General features: G+C 40.0%; 1 protein-coding gene across 6 annotated transcripts in view; it reads left to right on the plus strand.

Moving 5' to 3' along the window:
* Positions 1-14,387, plus strand: part of CABIN1 (calcineurin binding protein 1) — a 222,795-nt gene extending 208,408 nt beyond the window's left edge. For 5 of the 6 annotated variants that reach the window (XM_075060054.1, XM_075060057.1, XM_075060056.1 and 2 more), the window contains 3 exons: positions 9,803-9,977; positions 12,305-12,531; positions 13,074-14,387. In XM_075060054.1, the coding sequence (XP_074916155.1) occupies positions 9,803-9,977; positions 12,305-12,531; positions 13,074-13,217 (546 nt within the window). In that variant the 3' untranslated portion in view covers positions 13,218-14,387. The remainder of the gene's footprint in view (positions 1-9,802; positions 9,978-12,304; positions 12,532-13,073) is intronic. The other variant, XM_032801282.2, reaches the window with a different exon arrangement.
* The last annotated feature ends 4,750 nt before the right edge of the window (positions 14,388-19,137 follow it).

The following is a 19,137-nucleotide window of genomic DNA, read 5'->3' on the forward strand; positions in this document are numbered from 1 at the left end:
CATAGCCGGGCCGCTCCTTCAGCAGCTATTGGGGGAGGGGAGGGCGTGCAGGCCTGCCCACTGCTCCGGGCCCTGGGCCAGGGACCCTGCAAATGGAAGCTTCCTGCTGCCTCTTCCTTCCAGCACACTGTCTCTATTCCAGAGCCACTTTCCTGTAGCCTCAGTTCCTTCTGCTCCTGCTTCTGGCTCCAGCTTCTTTTCCCTCTTCCTAGGGCCTCGAGCCTGTAAATCCTGGCAGCCCGCCAAGAGCCCTCTGGGAAGCCAGTTTTCTCCCTGCAGCAGATTCTCTTGTGCTGGTCTGCAGCTTCCTTTTATATGGGCTGGCTGGGCCCTAATTAGCTGGTCCAGCCTCCACCCAAATTGGCTGTTTCCTCTGCAGCCACACCTTTGGCTGGCTGCCTGCTGCTCAGCCTTGCTAGGCTGATTGTAGGCCTTGCAGAGCCAGTGCGGATCAGGCGCCCCATCAGAGGCAGGAATAGTGAGCTCAAGAGCAGAAGCTCAAAATAAAGATGGTTATAATAATAATAATAATAATAATAATTAATAATATGTGGAAATATACCTATCTCATAGAACTGGAAAAGACCCTGAAAGGTCATTGAGTCCAGCCCCCTGCCTTCACTAGCAGGACCAAGTACTGATTTTGCCCCAGATCCATAGGTGGCCCCCTCAAGGACTGAGCTCACAACCCTGGGTTTAGCAGACCAATGCTCAAACCACTGAGCTATCCCTCCCCCCGTTGTAGGATAGGAAGTCTTTAACACATGTTAATACAGCATTTAATATGGCAGGGTGTGGAATTTTGCTTCCTCACTTCAGAGACCTATCAGGATCATGCTAAGATGGTTTCACTTATATTTCTGAGACGATACCCAGAGAGTCACAATGGGCACTTGCTCTTCCATCTCCAGAGTTCTCAGAGGGATTCTACCTCCATTTCTGATATCTTTTTTTCAATACAAATCTATATAAAGCAACGAAGAGAGATTGTGAAACAGCATGGACTAAAATGCCAGATGTTTACAGAAGACACCCAGCTCTACATCGCCTTCACATCAGATACAAATAGCACAGTCTCCCAGCTGTCCTGAACTTGGTTGAGTTCAGCAATTGGATGCAGAGCAGCTGATGGAAGCTGAAGCCTGAAACGACTGAGGTGATACAAATGAAGTGGGGACGTACTTCAGAGAACTCACAAACTCTCTTAACCTTATCTTCCATTGAGGGCATCTGCCTTCATATTAATACAGTACATAGTGTAAGTGTCATCTTGATTCCTCACTCTTTTTGAATAGCTGCTGCCACCCAAAATCCCCTTTTTCCATCTGTGGCTGATTAGACGGGACTCCCTTCTGTTTTGTTTGGACTTAGCCACAGTGATCCACAGCAACTTCTGGGTTTGCTGCTTATAATTTTCTGTACCTGGGGACAAAATGCCAAACTTTGTAAAAGCTACTTTTAGTTCAGAGCATAGCAGTCCATCTGCTCTCCAGTGCAGAATGCCAAGATCACATGACCCCATTTCTCATTCTCTTCTCTGAATGCTGAATTGAATTTCAAGGTTTCAGTCCTTGTCTTCAAAGCCATTTTTGGGACTGGACTGAGTTAACTTGGGGACTTCCTAACCCTGTGTGATCAATGATCTCCATTGACAGCTATGTTCCACTGGAAAATGGAACTGTCAGACCTAAGAATGGTACCTGGTTGCAGAGAAGATGGAGCTTTCTCGGTGATTGGCCCAAAAAACTGAAACTTGCTCCTGGAAGAGACCCAGTATGACCATGAATCCTTGTCTTCCTTCGGAGTGAAATGCAAAACCCAACCCTTCCCATGGCATCACGTTTTTAAAAAATCATTTTTCTTGCATGCCTTCTGGTTTTTAGGAACGTTTTTTCCTTTATCTCTTTTTTTAAAATATGATGTTGTTTTGGGTAAGCTCTACCAAAGAGATGGGTTTGGCATTTCATTCTGAAGCTGCTGAGATTCATCGTTAACAAGATCTCTTCTAGGAGTGAGTTTCAGCTTTGTAGGTAATCTAATTTTAAATCCTTCTTTTTTTTATAAATCCTTGTGTCTTTTTCTTTGTTGTCTTGTCCCCCTCACTTCCATTTTCCATCTCTTCATCCCTTATTTCCGTTTTTTCTCTTGACCCTTTCCTGTTTTTCCTGAGCTTTCATCTCCATTTTTCGCAAGGTTTTCTGAAATAGAGTAAGCAGTATGGTATCTGTTCGTTATTGTATATTCCAAGGTGAGATTTTACAGTAGATGGATTTGCTAGTAGGAATAAACCAGGCAGCTTCTGAGCCAGTCACAAGTAGTCTGTGTTTACTCTTTCTAATCTCTTGCTGCAGCCACCTCCTAAGCTTGGCCTTGGTATACTCACTTCCATTTGTCTCATCCATTAAGATCCATGCCTTTCATGCAGGTTTTTTTATTCTCTTCACCACAGGTGCACTCTGAGAACAACCTCGCTTTTGAATGTCAGTGGGGTTTTTCCTGTTTGTGAAGGATCTCTTAATTCCCTCTTGCCTCACATTCAGACAGCACAAGCTGATCACTTGATTGGATACGTTCTCTCCCTTCTCCTCACGACATACCTATATGGATGGAGTACAGGAGATTGAGTTAGTCAGCTTGCATGATACATTAATGCCAAAAACATTTTAGTTCATGTAGTGGCTTTACTCCTTTCTTTTTCTGATGGCTACCATTTGAATTCCACTTGTATGATATATATTACAAACTCTGTGTCTCCAGAATCTCTTGACAGAATTAAACCTGTGTATGAGCTCTGTTATGTATATGTATACATACAATTAAAGCAACAAAGATAGACCTACAATATACCAAATCGTGATAAAGATATTGGGATGTATCTTGCTGAGACAGGGTGACCTTCTAAGAGGAGTGGGTAGTGAGACATTGCATATGGACTTTTGACTGTACATACATTTCAGATTTATACTATGGAATAGATTTTCAGTTATTGGCCACTTCTTTTTTGTATGCAGAATTGCAAACATGCATGGACACTAATCTTTGCACGTACCCTTTATGTGGTGTAACACCCTTGTTAACTGAAATGTTAGTAATTGCACCCAGAAAATCCATTAATGTCAATGGTGGTTTTGAGCGCAAATGCTAACTCTTACATGCATATTGCTGTTATACTATGCAAACAAAATAATAACTGTGCACATGCAAGTGATAGAAATTTTAGTAGGTGTGATCACCTGCACGTACGCCCATTAACCCAAGTGAAGGCTGAATAGAGGCCGAGATGAAAATCTACTCCACTGCTATTGCATAACTTATTTATACAATGCTTTAAAAGTTTTTTTTAACAATTCACCAGTCTAATGGCAACTTTCGCTAACCTCTACTGTGTTTGTTTGGCTTGGGAACAAGAAAGGATTAAATATTGTCAGAGAAGAGAGAGACTTGCGGCTTTTTCCAGGCAGCTATTAAATTCAAACAATATAAGAACATAATAGCCATTCTGGGTCAGACCAAAGGCCCATCTAGCCCAGTATCCTGTCTTCCAACAGTGGCCAATCTCAGGTGCCCCAGAGGGGATGAACGGAACAGATAATAATCAAGTGATCCATCCCCTGTTGCCCAATCCCAGCTTCTGGCAAATAGAGGCTAGGGATACCATCCCTACCCATCTTGGCTAATAGCCACTGATGGACCTATACATAACGTACATAAAATTAACGTACATAAAATGTACATAATATTAAACAGCAATGGACTACAAATGAAAAACTGCTGCTGTACTCAAGTAGTGTTGTGTACAATGTTGTTCTCTCCAAGTTATTAACTACTGTTGAGTCAGATGTTAAGACACTAAAATCAGTTAGCTTACTGTTTTTAAATGGCACTGTAAAGAAATCATGGAACTGGACGCCAAACTTCAGTCTTCAACAAATATTTAGAAAGAGATTTAAAAGTTTAATAAAAGAAAAAGGATTTGAGGAACAAAACATTCTTTTTTTTAGGGTTTCCCCTTCCCCTATGTGCATCTGGGATTCTAAGTATTCATAGACCTAGATATAGATACTCTCACCTTTCCATCAGAGTGCAGTATTCTCTTCACTATGGTATCTGAGCATCTTCCATTTAATCATATCACAGAACTTTGTTTCAAAACTTTACCTTCTTCCAGGTTTCTCTGAAAGGAATTTTTATCACTGTGGCTTTGTGCTTCATTGTTTTATCTAGTTTCTTGCATGTTGCACTTCCATTCAAATACTCATTACTTGTCATTCTTGTCACAGTTTGTGCACTGATATCGGTCACAATGTTTTTAAGCCCTCTTCCAACTTCCACGCTCTACCTTTTTTTTCTTCTTCATCTGTTCCAATATAACTTTTTCCACTCTGTGTATTTAAGTGGGTCTTCATGATGAAGACCTAGAATCCTAGAGATACAAAAGCCATATTAAGTCATCTAATCCATTTCCCTGCAGGTACAATATTGTTCCCTTTAGAGAAGCAGCATAGACTAAACTAAGCACAATACTGTCAGCCAGAAATACCAAAATCCTAATCCTACTTCTGTGACTTATTTGCTGTCTGGTCTTGGACATGTTCCTTAACTCTCTGTGGAGCACTTAACTCTTCTCCCTTTTATAGGCATGGAGCTCTCCTCTCTTCAGGCTGAGGGTAGGCAGGATGCAGAAAGCTTTTCTATCATGTGCACGGCCTTAAGCACTAGCACACCACTTTGAAGGCTCACTGATAACTTCAAAAAAATGGGGGGAGGTGGAAATGGAGGCGTGGAGTTCAAAGCAGAGCAGTTGTCCCCATGTGTGTGCCCCATCTGAAAAACAGGGATAGCAATACTTACCTACCTTGCATGGTGAATTAAGAGTTTGATTCTGTAGCCCTCTGCTCGAGCTGAGAGTAGTACTTACGTGCAACTAAACCCACTGAGGTCACTGAGACTAATCATGTGAGTACTATTCAGTACAAGTAAAGATTGCAGAATTGGGTCTTCACTGTGTCTAAAGTGTTTTTATGATGTAAAAGTACTTTAGGACTGCTTAATAGTATTATGTTTCCCAGCGTTTCCTCTCATAATACAATACTTGTAGGGTTTTTTGTATTGTCCACTTAAGCACTTGATACTTTTGGCCATGGTTTCCCCCAGTCATACCTTTTGGAAACCCAGGTATGAATCTGTTTTGGAGTTTGAGTTCAGAGCTCAGCTCTTTCATCTTTCGTATGATGAGATGATATTTTGCTCTTTCTCTCCCTCTCTTTTAGTCTTTAATATGTCTGTGTGTGTGTATGTATTAATAGTTCCCTCCTTGAACAGCTGGAAAGCATCTGCTTAAGATGTTAGTCTCATTATCCAGTTTGTTTTGTCAGTTTTTGTCAATAAATAAAGGCAGGTGTTTGATTTTGATTAAAACATTAACATCATGTTGGTCTCTTGTAATACCTGACGGTACAAGGAAATCAGATGACACTGTACAGAGCACAAGGAGAGCAGAGCAGCAGTTTATCACTTACAGCCCCTCTGCTTGTAAACTTTCTGTTCATGTGTAAATTGCAGGGGAGAATATTTGCCATTTTTTTCATTGTATACATATTAGAGTAGCAAAATCATGTGTCGTGTTTGTATATATGATGCTTACTGGAAGTGTATAATATATGTATCTACAGTTGTGTATATATGTATATAATGTGTTCTCTGTATAAAGAGAGTCAGTGAAAGAGAATATTAACTATAATGAAGTCATGAACTCAGGCTCCCGCTATAGGCATCTGCAAACACTGGTTACCCTGGCAACAAGTGGAAAGAGGTTGGAGAGAAAAGCTGGAGTAGGTTGTTGCACTGAATTGTTTTCAGCTTGTTTCTTCCTCACTAAAGCAGGGAGATGTTGAAAGGTATGATGTGCCTCTTTCTATTGTATATATTATATTATGTATAACAGAGAGCTGTAGGGAAGGGGTACGCCAAAATGTTATCTTATTCAGCTTCATTTTGCTCAGACAGACATGAACTTTTCTATTTAAATATTAACATAAATTTTCTATGTTGCAAATGCGTATTTTCCCTTTGTGCTTACAGTTTGCAAGTTGCACTGTAGTGTTTGAGTGCCAAATAAATCTCTGAAGTACTGTGTCTGTCCCGTCTTCTGCCCAGGGACTGGTGACTATTGCATACTCTTAATGTCTTCAAAAACTGATTTTATTTTGAAGCTGGGTTTGTAGAACTAACGTCTGAAAATCTACCAGGCTTGTACCAGTACTGTGTGATATAGAAAGATCTAGTTGAACAGGACTAAAAATGAGCTTCTGAACACCTCTAGACTGTGCTGTATCGATTTCGTTGTGCTCTTGTGCTGATGCAGAATATTGTAGCTCATGACTTAGTGGAGTCCTTGCCTCCCTGGGGAAAGTTTTTATAAGCAGAACTAGGACATTATATTTGTCGGGGCTGTACAGTGTCTTCCACAAAGGCAAGAATCAGGATATTTTCTTCAGAATCTATTTTAGATGGATAGAAGAAAATTGAATTGTCTTTTTTTTGTTTAATCCTTCAGTCTCTTGCTTTTTCTGTTGAAGGAGAAGAAATGTAGTGAATAACTTTCCATTATATTGAAGTGTCGTTGGTACAAATTATGACAGGGATATTTGTATATGTATGTGTACACATCTACATGCAGTGAGACCACAGGTTAAGTGAAATTTTTTGGTATTTTGTTTGTAAATTCAGTTTTTAAACTTAGGAAAAAAAGATGTTGTTCTCAAGTAACCGTGGCACAAAACATCATAATCACAAGAGAATAAAGAGTCTCAGCCAATATAGGGGCATAATTCGGTCACTGGGCATTTAACACCTCTGAGAGTAGAGTTATTGATTGATTAACTTGACATTGGCTCCTCGTTCTGGTAGTCTGGAGAATTCATTACAATATTACATTAACAATCACTGTTTCCGGAAAGATCTCAATACAAATTCATATTTAGAGTTATCAGATTCATGTCCTTTCATTTGTATTCTCTTAAGAGTGAAAGGGAGCTGGCAAATTAAATCTAATTTTATTCAAGTAAAATCTAATCTTACTCTGTAAAACTAGATATACAAGACAAATTCAAAAGAAATTAATAAAGTAAATTACTGAATATGGAACAAGTACATGGATAGACTACGTATATTTCAAGCTAGCAGCATTAGGCTAAAATTTGATTGCTCAGAAGACCCAATCAGTCAGGTCACGTGACACAATCTAGTTAGAATCAAAATATAGCAAATCAGTCCAAACAATGAAATACCTTATAATCAAATAAAGCAAATAATCAGCATTAAAAGATAAGTATTCAATCATTAAGCAATAACAGAAATCACAGCATTTAATGTGAATGAGTAGTAAACTTTAGTTAGTTGCTGAATTATTACGCCCCTGATATGGCTTAGCAGTCAGTGACATGTGATTTCTTCTTAGGTTACAGGATTTACAGCATACTCATATTTAGGATTTTATCTAATGAAAGTAACTGTAGATGGCAAACCTAGGTGAATAAAGACCACTTTATGCTTATCCCAAATTCTTAGAATCTGTCATCTGAGATGTTGCAGCGGCAAGGTGGAATTTGATAGCATGGCTGTTGTACAGGATAATCCCCCAAAATTGTCAGTGTTCTCCTGCTTCTCTTTTGGGGAGGCTGTGATGTTCCTTCCTGTCTACGTCAGAGTCAGAAGAATTTTTCTGCAGTCATTTGAGTCTGGAAGTCGAGAGCATCTAGCCCACAACATATTCTCAAAGGCCAGCAGCATATAGGGCATTCATCCCGTCTTCAGTCCACTTCAGGGCTGCTGTTCTTTTTGTACACAGCTTCTGATACTCTTGCTTATTGTTAAACCACACTTACACCTGGTGTAGAGCGAATCCAAGGTAGCAGGCATCAGTTTAGGTGACGTTTCATTTTTTTTTTTTTTTTTTTTTTTAAACATTAACACTTGCAAGTAGCAATATTTTCATCACCACCTGCTTGGTAAACTTTTTCTCACAAACTGTCAAGAAATTTAGGAAATGTAACTCATTATAATAATTCTACCTAGATAAGGAATCGAGGTTAGCTAGGTATTCCTTTAATAGAGTGGCAGGTTCTTCACGCCATAAACCTTCCTTTCAAACTCCTGCTGCAAAGGAACATAAGAACGGCCATACTGGGTCAAACCAAAGGTCCATCTAGTCCAGTATCCTGTTTACCGACCGTGGCCATATGCCAGGTGCCCAGAGGGAGTGAACCTAACAGGTAATGATCAAGTGATCTCTCTTGCCGTCCATCTCCACCTTTGACAAACAGAGTCTGGGACACCCATTCCTTTACCAATGCTGGTAATAGCCATTAATGGACTAAACCTCCATGAATTTATCTAATTCTCTTTTAAACGCTGTTATAGTCCTAGCCTTCACAACCTCCTCAGGCAAGGAGTTCCACAAGTTGACTGTGCGCTGTGTGAAGAAGAACTTCCTTTTATTTGTTTTAAACCTGCTGCCTATTAATTACATTTGGTGACCAGTAGTTCTTGTATTATGGGAAGAAGTAAATAACTTTTCCTTATCTGCTTTCTCCACATCACTTATGATTTTATATACCTCTATCATATCCCCCCTTAGTCTTCTCTTTTCCAAGCTGAAAAGTCCTACCCTCTTCAATCTCTCTGCATATGGGACCTGTTCCAAACCCCTAATCATTTTAGGTGCCCTTCTCTGGACCTTTTACAGACAAGAACCAAGCAGCAGAACATCAGTATAACAGATTGTGAGATGTTAGCTACGTTGGATGGAGATGGAAAAGCGGTTTTCTCATTGCAAAAATACTGTTTTCTCCAGAAATGGTGGCAAGTTGAAATATATATTCCTTGGGTAGTAAACGTTGTTATCAGTTAGTGAATCTAAGAAAGCTAACAGTTATTTCAGCCTGTCCTTTCCAGAAAAGACTATGATTAGGATCTTATGGTAGTCAGTGAAAAATATACTACTCATATAAAATATGCAGTCCTGGCCTTAGAATCTATGAAAATTGCATTCAGTAAAATATTTTTCTAGTATAAATTAGTATGGGTATGTGTGGGGCTGGCGTAGAGAGAAAGATAGTGTGCAAACTAGTACACACACTATAAGGATTTGAGCTGTACATGTATATACTTTTGAATGCCAGAATCTGGGAATTTCACAATGTGTTGATGTAAAAAAAAACACATTAGTAAAACTACAGTAGATAATTCTTTGTCTCCAAATAGGATAAGCCAAGCTGCTGCTTCCACTGTGTCCTGGCACTCATCATAAATAACCTTATATCTTGCTTTAAGGAGGTTTTTAATATAGTATGTATCTTTTGTCACCAATAATCAGACACAGATCTCTTGGATCACTGCTGGCATGGCGCACTAGCCAACTATTCTACCTCTGCATTGTCTATGTAACAGTGCTTATGACAGGAATTCCAATCCCTAGCTCTCAAAAGTTGGTGATCTTATATACGCATTTAGGAAATTCATTTGGCACACGGACGTGCCTTTGCATATGTGAGAATTATTTATCACACCCTGTTCCATCCAACCTTTAAAAATGCTATGTTTTTAAAGGCTTCATGAAAATCTGTGCTTTAATTGATGGTACCAAGTGTCAGAATTGTAATGTTGCCACTTCAAATTGCCAATATTTAATTTCAGTCATGCTGTGGTTGAATAGTGGCAGAGTAACAAAATGCCCACCAGTTGTAAAATACACACAAAATAATTAGAATTGAAAAGATTTCTTATCTGTGAATTATCTTTCGTTAATGAAGAGGAGGAGGAACTGGAAGGACCTTTGGAAGGGCTTGGATTTCAGCAGCAAGAGTCCCGACTTTGCCAGCAGATGAAAATGGCTACTGTTGCTCCGTCGCCTGAGGCTGCACACTGGCAAGTGGAATCAGTGACCAGCACAAGCTCAGGACATGGCTGTACCCAGGGTAAGAGTGTTTCATGCTCCATAGAAGCTGAATGGTCTTTCTTTTGGTTTCATTTCTGAACGTTTGTTTTAATAAGCAATGAATCCATCTGTAACAATCTTGTACCCACCATGGAATATGCTTTCTCCAGCTTTCTCTCCATGCCTTCGGTCTGCTAGATTTTACAGACATTCATGGCAATGGCCCAGCTTCCTGGAGAAGTGCCTTATAATTCTTCATTGGTAATTTTCTTTGGCATATGACTTGCATGCTGAATACCAGTGGCAGCATAGCCAAACAAAAAGCACCATTGTACCTGGCCTTTACTCTGTAGTCTATGCTGCTTTTAAAGTAATAGTCAGTTTAAAAAATAAAAAGCTTACTGAGGTCACCTAAGATCTGCAGTATACCAAATCCAAAGGAGCTGTTAACATGTCCAATCCTTTTGTCACTGCTTCAGTTAGGCACTTGGCTAACAGAGGATTCCTTCAGTGTCCCAGATAAATTGGATACAGTTTGAAAGCAAAATCGGAAATTCACATTTATTACCTTTTTTTTTTTTCCATGACTCTTCTCTTCTAATTAAACTGCTGGAGTGCCTGCCTCATGGAAAAAGATTTTCAGCGAGATTCAGATAGAGATTGGACATTTATGTGGATAACAAGAATATTCATAGTTATAACAGTTAATGCTTTTTTGAAAAAATAAAGCCTCATGCTTCAGGGCGTAAGCCTGTCTCTCTGACTGTTAGGGACTGGGGTAGGGACTGACTTGTTCTGTGTTTGTACAGCACCGAGCACTTTGGGGTCCTGGTCCATGATTAGGGCTCCTAGGTATTATAGTAATACAAATATAAATAATAAGATGATACCTACATGGGAAGCAGGTTATCCTGCATTTGCCTTCTGCTGTGTTTCTTGCACCTTCCTCTGAAGCATCTGGCACTGTCCACACTCGGAGACAAGATACTATGATATATCTTGTCTCCAGTTGTGGACAGTGCCAGATGCTTCAGAGGAAGGTGCAGGAAACATAGCAGAGGGACCTCAGGTCTGATTGAGAGTGGCAGATCTGATGTTCCTCTGTAGTATTAACGACACACCAAATTCAGTTTTACATCATTTTATAGGTGATGTTGTGTCTGCTTTCCTCGCAGGCCTTCGTAATTGGGAGTTCCATTTGGCTCTGATTAAATAGACCTGCCTAATCCCAATAAAACTGCCCAGCCTCTTACAGGTTTCTAGAACTGAAAGTGTTTAATTTGAAGAGCCAGAAGTTATAGTACTTCTTGTTATTGTACCTCTTACAGAGGCTCACATCATGGATCAGGCTTGCATAATTTGATTTTATTGGTTGGTTGTTTTTGATGGAGTATTTTTTTGTCATAGTTCCATATAGAAGCAGTAGCAGTATGGCTGAGAAATCTCTATTGCGGTCTCTCTCCTCTCTATGGACTAAGTAGGTCGACTAAGAGACAGTGTCTTGTACTGATCACTATTACAGAAATATTATTTTTAATTTGTATTGCTGTGGCTCCTAGGAGCGCTAATGATAGACCAGGGCCCCACAATGCCTAGGTGCCATGCAAGCACACGGCAAAAAGATAATCTGTACTCCAAAGAGCTTACAGTCTAAGTGTAAGACAAGACAAGACAGCTGGATACAAACAAGACAGACGGGGAGAGTACAAAGAAACAATGAGACAGGAAGATAATGTAGCTGTGCAGATGTTTACAGGAAGCTCCTTCAAAGTGGAAGGGGCAAAATGGAATAAGGTGCTTGTTTGAACAAGCAGACAGTGGATGCTGGGACCACTGGCTGATCTGAGGTGGGAGTCAACACCTCAGCAGTGGATGAGAGATGATAGGTTGGATGGGGTAGACCATGAGAGTGGTCTTGACAGGCAGCTTAAGTTAGATTGCAGTAGAGAAGAAGGAGCCTGTGGAGGGCTTCAAAGAGAGGAGTGACATGGTCAAAGTGATGGTCTAGGAAAACTAACTTTGCAGTGGCATCTTGAATGGATGTGAGTGGAGCAATATTACATTTGCCACGTATTGTGCTTTTCAAGGAAAGTTTGAGAAATTGTGTCTTTCAAGAAATGTCACTGCGTTTTTGCTGTTATCTAGAGCATGAACTGCAGAATCCTGAATCATTTTCTGCCACTTGGCATCTCTTTCTGCTGTTCCATTTCTTTTTCCATTTCTGAGTCTTCGTACAAAAATCTTTGCCATGAAATATATGGCTGGCTCAGATGATTTTTTTTTTAACTACGGTATTGTTTTCTATCCTTTGACATATGTAATCATGGAAAACCACTAAAATTCTTTTCCTGATTCTTTTCTCCTCAGCCTCCGGTTCCAAGCCAGAAATCAGTTCCAATTCACAGTCCTTGGGAAGCCAGCAGAGCAAGGCAGATAGTACCCGAGTAAAAACCCGCATTCTGCCCACCATGCCAAAGCTTTTTATCCCTTCATCTATCACCAAATTCCCACCTGAGATCACTGTCACCCCACCAACACCAACCTTACTTTCTCCAAAGGGCAGCATTTCAGAAGAGACAAAGCAAAAATTAAAGGTAATTCAAGAAAAAGAATAACTTTTAGGACATGTTTGGGTTTTGCCTTAATTCTCCCTTTAAAATGAAATTTTTCATGTCACTGGAACAATTGCTCCTTTTCCCAGCCCATCACAGGAGATGGTACAGGGTGTGGTCTGAGGCCTACCTTCTCCCAAGTGGAGTTACTTTATGGACTAGTGAAGTGTAGGCTGTAGGTGAGCTCATAGCTATCATGGTCCCAGTGGTTGCAGGAGTTCATAGCTACTGCAGTCCTAGCAGTAGTCATGAAAAAGGATGAAGTAGAAATACAGTCTGAGTGGGATATCCAGCTGTTCCAGTCTGTGTCTTGCTATAGAGAGAACTTCAGGAGTACTGGCTGTGGGGAGGCTTACAGATGATTCAGTATTATGGAGCCACGAGCTGGGACAAAGTTTTACAAATAAGGGGACTCATGAATGTTGAGAAATAGCAGACATTTGTCCTTGAGTCCTGTGATTGTGGGTTTATTCTAACTATTCAGCAATATATTTCTCTTTTTTTTTCTTTTCTCTTTGGATCAGTCTGCTATTTTGTCTGCTCAGTCTGCAGCAAATGTAAAGAAGGAGAGTCTTTGTCAGCCAGCATTGGAGATCTTAGAAACCTCAAGCCAAGAGTCCTCACTGGAGAGTGATACTGATGAAGATGACGACTACATGGACATATGAATAGATTGCAGTGGTCATCACCAACAACACCAACCATATAACTATTCTTCTTGTTGTCAGCATCACTGCCAGGCAGCACATCTTGCTCTTTGTTGGCATTATCCTCCAATTAATCTTCATCAGCATTGTGTCATTCACCTCCATTATTTTCACCACCATCACTGCCTCTGTATTGCCTTCAGAAACTTCTCCATTCTACCCATCCTGGTGCTTGACAGAAAGAATGATTGGTCACCAGCTAGTTAATTCATCTGGACCAAAACACCACCCTTTAAACTCCAGTAAAGCCAGTCTTGTGAGCTGCAGTCATTTCTTTCTACTTGCTCTTGCTTCTCCAAACCAGATCCTTGGGAGCCATTCCAGTGGCTTTTTCTTTAAAGCTTCCCGTTGGCTGTCTTTTAGCATTTCCCCCTAGTTGACTTTTTCTCCAGATAATTTAGCAGCCCAGCCTCCTGCTCTGTGTTTCCAGCAAAGCTGAGTGGAGTGGAGGGAAGATGTTGGCAAGCCAGCAAAGGTTTGTCCTGGCATTACTGATTTCCCATGCCTTCTGGAGAGAAATGGTGAGTGTTTGGCTTCTTGGCACAGCCATAGGACATGTCAGAAATTGGCTGGATGATAGATTACCAGAAAGCTGGGTTTCCAATGTGGGCAGAAGTTTTGTCCCTCCCACCTTGTGCTCATTTCACTCTTACGTGTAAAGTCCGATAAAAGATTATTTACCTGAATGTTGGCTCAAAGAACTGGACTGAAGACACATGTTCCAGCATTGTCTTATGGTCCCTTCTCTTCTAATTGCCTTGGACAAGCATTTTGGGCAAGGGGCTAGATGATATTTTTATGATGGTATTGAGGAATGTTATAGATTTCAATACCATTTCAGTCTGTTTTTTACAGAATGACACAAAAAGGTGTTTTTTATCTATCTGAAGAGGGATTGCTCACAGTTATTTATATGGGAAAATAATGGTAACAAACAGCATCTTTTTCTACTCAATGTTAACTTTGTAAAATAATGCAAACCATGCAAAAAAATATATATATATGCCACATATATAATATGCATACAGCTTGCCATGTTAGATTGCTCTTTGTGTTTGGGGGGAGGTGTTTTTTGTGCCGTACGGAGCTTTGTATAAACGTTTTTTCTAATAAAGTAAAAATGTGCTCATGGTTGCCTCTCTTAACTGCTGGTTGGAAAGAGCAGGATGTCTGTTCATCCTACCGTAATTCTGGAAAAGGTGCCCTTTGTGGTAAGAGGAGGGATGCAAGGGGGAAAAAAATCCATTATTTTGTAAAGACTGGCCACAAATCCATCTAAATGCACCTGGTCTCACATCTCCATCTCCTCAAGAACTGGCCAAGGCCAGTTCAGGCAGTGTTGCCAAACATGCAGCCACAGGGAGCCCTGCAACAGAATCCATTCTACATTTTTTTTCATGACATATCTAGGGTATTATTATTTGTATTATTTTAACGCCTAAGAGCCCTGTTCATGGACCAGGACTCCATTGCGCTGGACATTGTACAAACACAGAACAAAAAGACAGTCCCTTCCTCAGAGCTTACAGTCCACTCTTTGGATAAAATAAGGGAAGAGAACATAGCCCAGTGATGACATATTGAAAGAGTATTTAACTGTACAAAACTGAAATTCATACACTATCATAGCAATCACTTTTTCTCGTTAGGAGGAAGAACTTGTTTCTGTACATGAATCCTGAACTAGATATGAGCCCAGGTCAAAACAGAAATGCAAATATTTACAAACTTTGGAAGTGTTCAGGTCCACAATTTGCATTTCAGATCCATCATTCTAAACTTTAAGTACCACTACAGCGTTTAATTTGAATAGAGTATGACTGGGAAACTGACAGACGAGTCCACCAATCAGGACATCAACAAATTCTGATGAAACTAGGTCTAGTTAACAGAAATTACAAAATTATCTACATGAATCTGAGAGAGAGAGAGAATACTTGTCAGAATCAGTGAACAAGCAATGGAGATGTATTCGTTTTCAGTGAGGAAAGTATCCAGTGCTGTCTTGTTCATTAATTTGGCCTTCGTTTTTATAAACCAAATGCATAGCACACTATGTTTTGTAGACATTAACTGACTGAGTTGTTGTCTGTGAGTTTTTTTAACATCTCATGTTATGTGTCTGTTTCTACGTAACATAAGGTCACCCAACAGGAGTAGTACAGTCCATCGCAAGAATTGAAGACAGTGAACATTATGGACCTCAGGGCCAAACGTCGATGGATCATATAATTCTATGCAATGTTCATTCAAACAAATGAACTTGACCATGTAGGTCTTTGGTCAATATATACTCTCAGATGAATGGTTACGTTTAAGATAATCTGAATTCTTGGCTCCATGTATATAGCATGAGTTTGGTGATACTGTACCAAGACTGAGGATTTGATTGGATTTGTGACAGCGTGTTTTCATTGTATTCCTTATACAATATAGCGATTTTTCAGTAAAATTAATCTGGGTATTTTGTTTTAAAAACATTTAATTCCTAGGATATGATGATTTTTGTCTGCATAAATCAGAAACATATCTTTTTTTTAAAGAATTAAGTTTGTAAGTGCAAAGTATTATATTTACCTTTATTTCTCCTGAGGATTCCAAGGTGCTAGAAATTTTTCTGATCTATTTTCCATATTTTTCCAACATTTTCTAAAATATCTGGGTCTTTCTTTCACTCCAACCCCACCTCCTTTTTTATGAGATCGCCATTTTCTGGTAGCAAAGCAAGGTGAACATTGTAGGTCAGTTTGAAACACAGTGTTTTGTTTTTGTCTACAGTACTGTGTAATCTGTGCATTTGGCCTGGATTGAAAGCTCGCAGTTGCGTCTCTCTCTTCCTTTTATCTGTGATGCTTAATTCCCATTACCCTCAAGTGACGTGAGGACTTTCCTCTTTATGAACCACCTTCATGTGTATACCGATTTGGTACATGTACTGCCTCCTCCAAGCACCAGTCTTCAGCTACTGGCTACATACTGTGCTGGTAAGACTCATGCCATCTTTTATAATTGTATTTCTGCTGACTTCGGCCAAAGAAACCACATACCTTCCTCATCCCCCAAACCATGGCTCCGTAAGTGGTGATTATTCAGTCACCATTCAACTCAGTGAAGCTTGTTCTGAGGCAAAAATGCCAGTAAGGATGCATTTTGTGTGACATGCTTGCTTTAAACCATGTACAAAAGGGACCACACGGTGAACCCCAACTCTTAAAAACCAAGAGAATGTAACTTGCCCTCATTATCGCCTTTTTTGAGAGGCTGGTCAGTAAAGTCCAATAAAGTGGGATTTGTTCCAGTTATAGCCACTGGAGTAGCTGCACCAATGTAAAACCCTAAACTAGACAGATAAAACTAATATTAGTCTTACTTCGGTGTAGTTTACCTCAGTTTCAAGCAGAGGTAAGATGTGGTGGTGCAAATCATATTTTATGGTGACTTGAAATCCCCAGTGTAGATAAGACACAATTATCAAGCTAACATCACTGCCAGCTTCAGACTTGCATATCAAATGTAGGCATGTAGCGCAACTTCACTTATCTACCTCCTGTGATGATACATTTTTTAGGGGAACTGCTGGACCACCATCACCTCTGACATCTGGGGAAAGGTTCCCAGGTTTCTTCATAAGATTGTGCCAGATAAATAACAACTATCAAAAAAAAAAAAAAAAGGAAAAAAAAGGCTGATGAGAGCCCCCTTTATTGTAAAGGAATGTAGGGAGAAAGCTCTGATGCCAAATGTGAGTTTAAAGGAAAAATGTTCTTTAAACTCAGCACATGAAGTAAGTCTGACGAAGTGGGCATTCACCCATGAAAGCTTATGCTCCAATACTTCTGTTAGTCTTTAAAGTGCCACAGGACTCTTTGTTGCTTTTTACAGATCCAGACTAACACGGCTACCCCTCTGATACTTGACACATGGAGTAAGAAGCTCTTCTTGTCATTTAAAAACACATCTGTATTAGAAAATGGACTGTTACGTCATCCTCCCTGCTTTAACAATAGGAAGAACTTTAATATTTAAACATGAAATTTTGTTTACCTAGTAAAACATATTGTTGGTGTCCTGTGTTCATTTTTCAGCAAAATGGCTGGTGCTAGCAGAAGATTCCAAAACTTCAGACAAAATGCATTATTTCTATGGAGCCGGAGATGATTCTCCACACATAACACTGAACGAACAAAGTAGTAACAGCTTTCTTTGCAGCTGCTCCTCATGTCTCCTTGGATCTTCTGTGCTAGCCTTTGTTACATTCATAGCAGCTGTACACTAAGTGACCAGCCAGAGGAGGTCAAACCAGCATTTTCAATTTCAGTGCACAAGCCTCCTCCAAAACCAGGAGGATCCGTAATGAAAGAGGGTTTTTTTGTCCTGTTTATTCTCTCAGTAATTTTTTCAAAGAGCAAATCCACAATTGTTTCACTGATTCACTAGATATAGATAGTGTCAAATTTAGGTCTAAAAACAGAACAAAAAAAGAACAAACACAGACCTCTTGTATAATCACATAAGTTTAGCGTCTCAGACCAAAGGAGAAAAATTACTATTTTGAGTCTGAGGTTTAGAAGTATTTCTGAGGATTTCTAGTGTTCTTGCACCCTCATAGTGTGTGTTTCTTTGTACCAGCAAAGGTAACTAACCTATTGTTTTTAAAATTTAATATTAATATGATAGTGCTTAGAGACACCAATCCATATTTGGGATCCTGTTGGGTGGACTGCAGGCTCGGTGCCTGGCCCAAAGAGTTTATATCCAAGACCAGCAAAAATTCTGTTCTCTCAGGTTGCACCTGTGCCATACTGAGACTTACATGATAAGCACTGGTTTCCTTACTGATGTTCTTCCACTCAAAAATATAATAATAAATATAATAGTAATTAATAATAAAAAGTGAATAAACTTTATTCCACATCTAAAATGTGGGATCAGGTAATACTGCAAAAGTCTGTATTAGTCACATCAAGTATTAGTATGTTCAGATGTTTTCAATTCAGAGTGAGAGTCTGTCTTACGGTTAATGACATAAATGTGTCTCTTGCAGTCAAAGGAAACAAGACTTAGCAAGGGACTTGTCAAGGGAAGGGACCAGGAAAGGATGAGGAAGGTCTGTCAGCAGAAGTGGTGGCTACAGTAAGGAATCTGAATTTGGTCATGTTGGACTCAATGGAAGCAAAGAGGTGCCAGGTGAGAATAGAACATAGGATTCACCGTGTTTGATCAGATCAGTCAGCTGTCAAGTCCAGTGTGCTGCCTTTGGCAGTGGTGATGACAATTCTGGGGAAGGTGAAAAGCCTATTAATGCACCTGGGCAATTTGTGCAAGGCTGTACACAGATCAGAGCTATACACCTACTTAGTGCTGTAGGTGATCGTCATACACCTTAAGGCCTAGTCCACGCCTAACTCTTAAATTGATCTAGCTATGTTGCTCAGGGATGTGAAAAATTGCTGCAACAAAAGTCTACGCTACACATCATAGCTCATCACTACAGCTGTAGTGTTTGTAGTGTAAACGTCCCCTAAGGCCAGAGCTAAACTAAAAAGTCAACCTAGCTACGTTCCTCGGGTGTGAAAAATCCACACCTCTGAGCATTGTAGTTCAGACAACCTAACCCATGAAGTAGACAACATTAGGTTGATGGAAGAATTCTGTAGGCCTACCTACAGCCTCTGTAGCACTTCAGTGTAGACACTCACTACAGTGACAGGAGGAGTTCTCCCATCATTGTGGTTAATCCACCTTCCTGAGTGGCAGTAGCTAGGTAGACAGAAGAATTCTGGGGGTTAGGTCGACTTCACTTTGTCGCTCAGGTATGGATTTTTCACAACCCCTGTGGACATAGCTGGGTCAACATAATGTAGGCCTAGCCTTAGAGAAG

This window comes from Chelonoidis abingdonii, chromosome 22 (genome assembly GCF_003597395.2).
Source record: "Chelonoidis abingdonii isolate Lonesome George chromosome 22, CheloAbing_2.0, whole genome shotgun sequence".
In the NCBI taxonomy this organism is placed as follows: domain Eukaryota; kingdom Metazoa; phylum Chordata; order Testudines; family Testudinidae; genus Chelonoidis; species Chelonoidis abingdonii.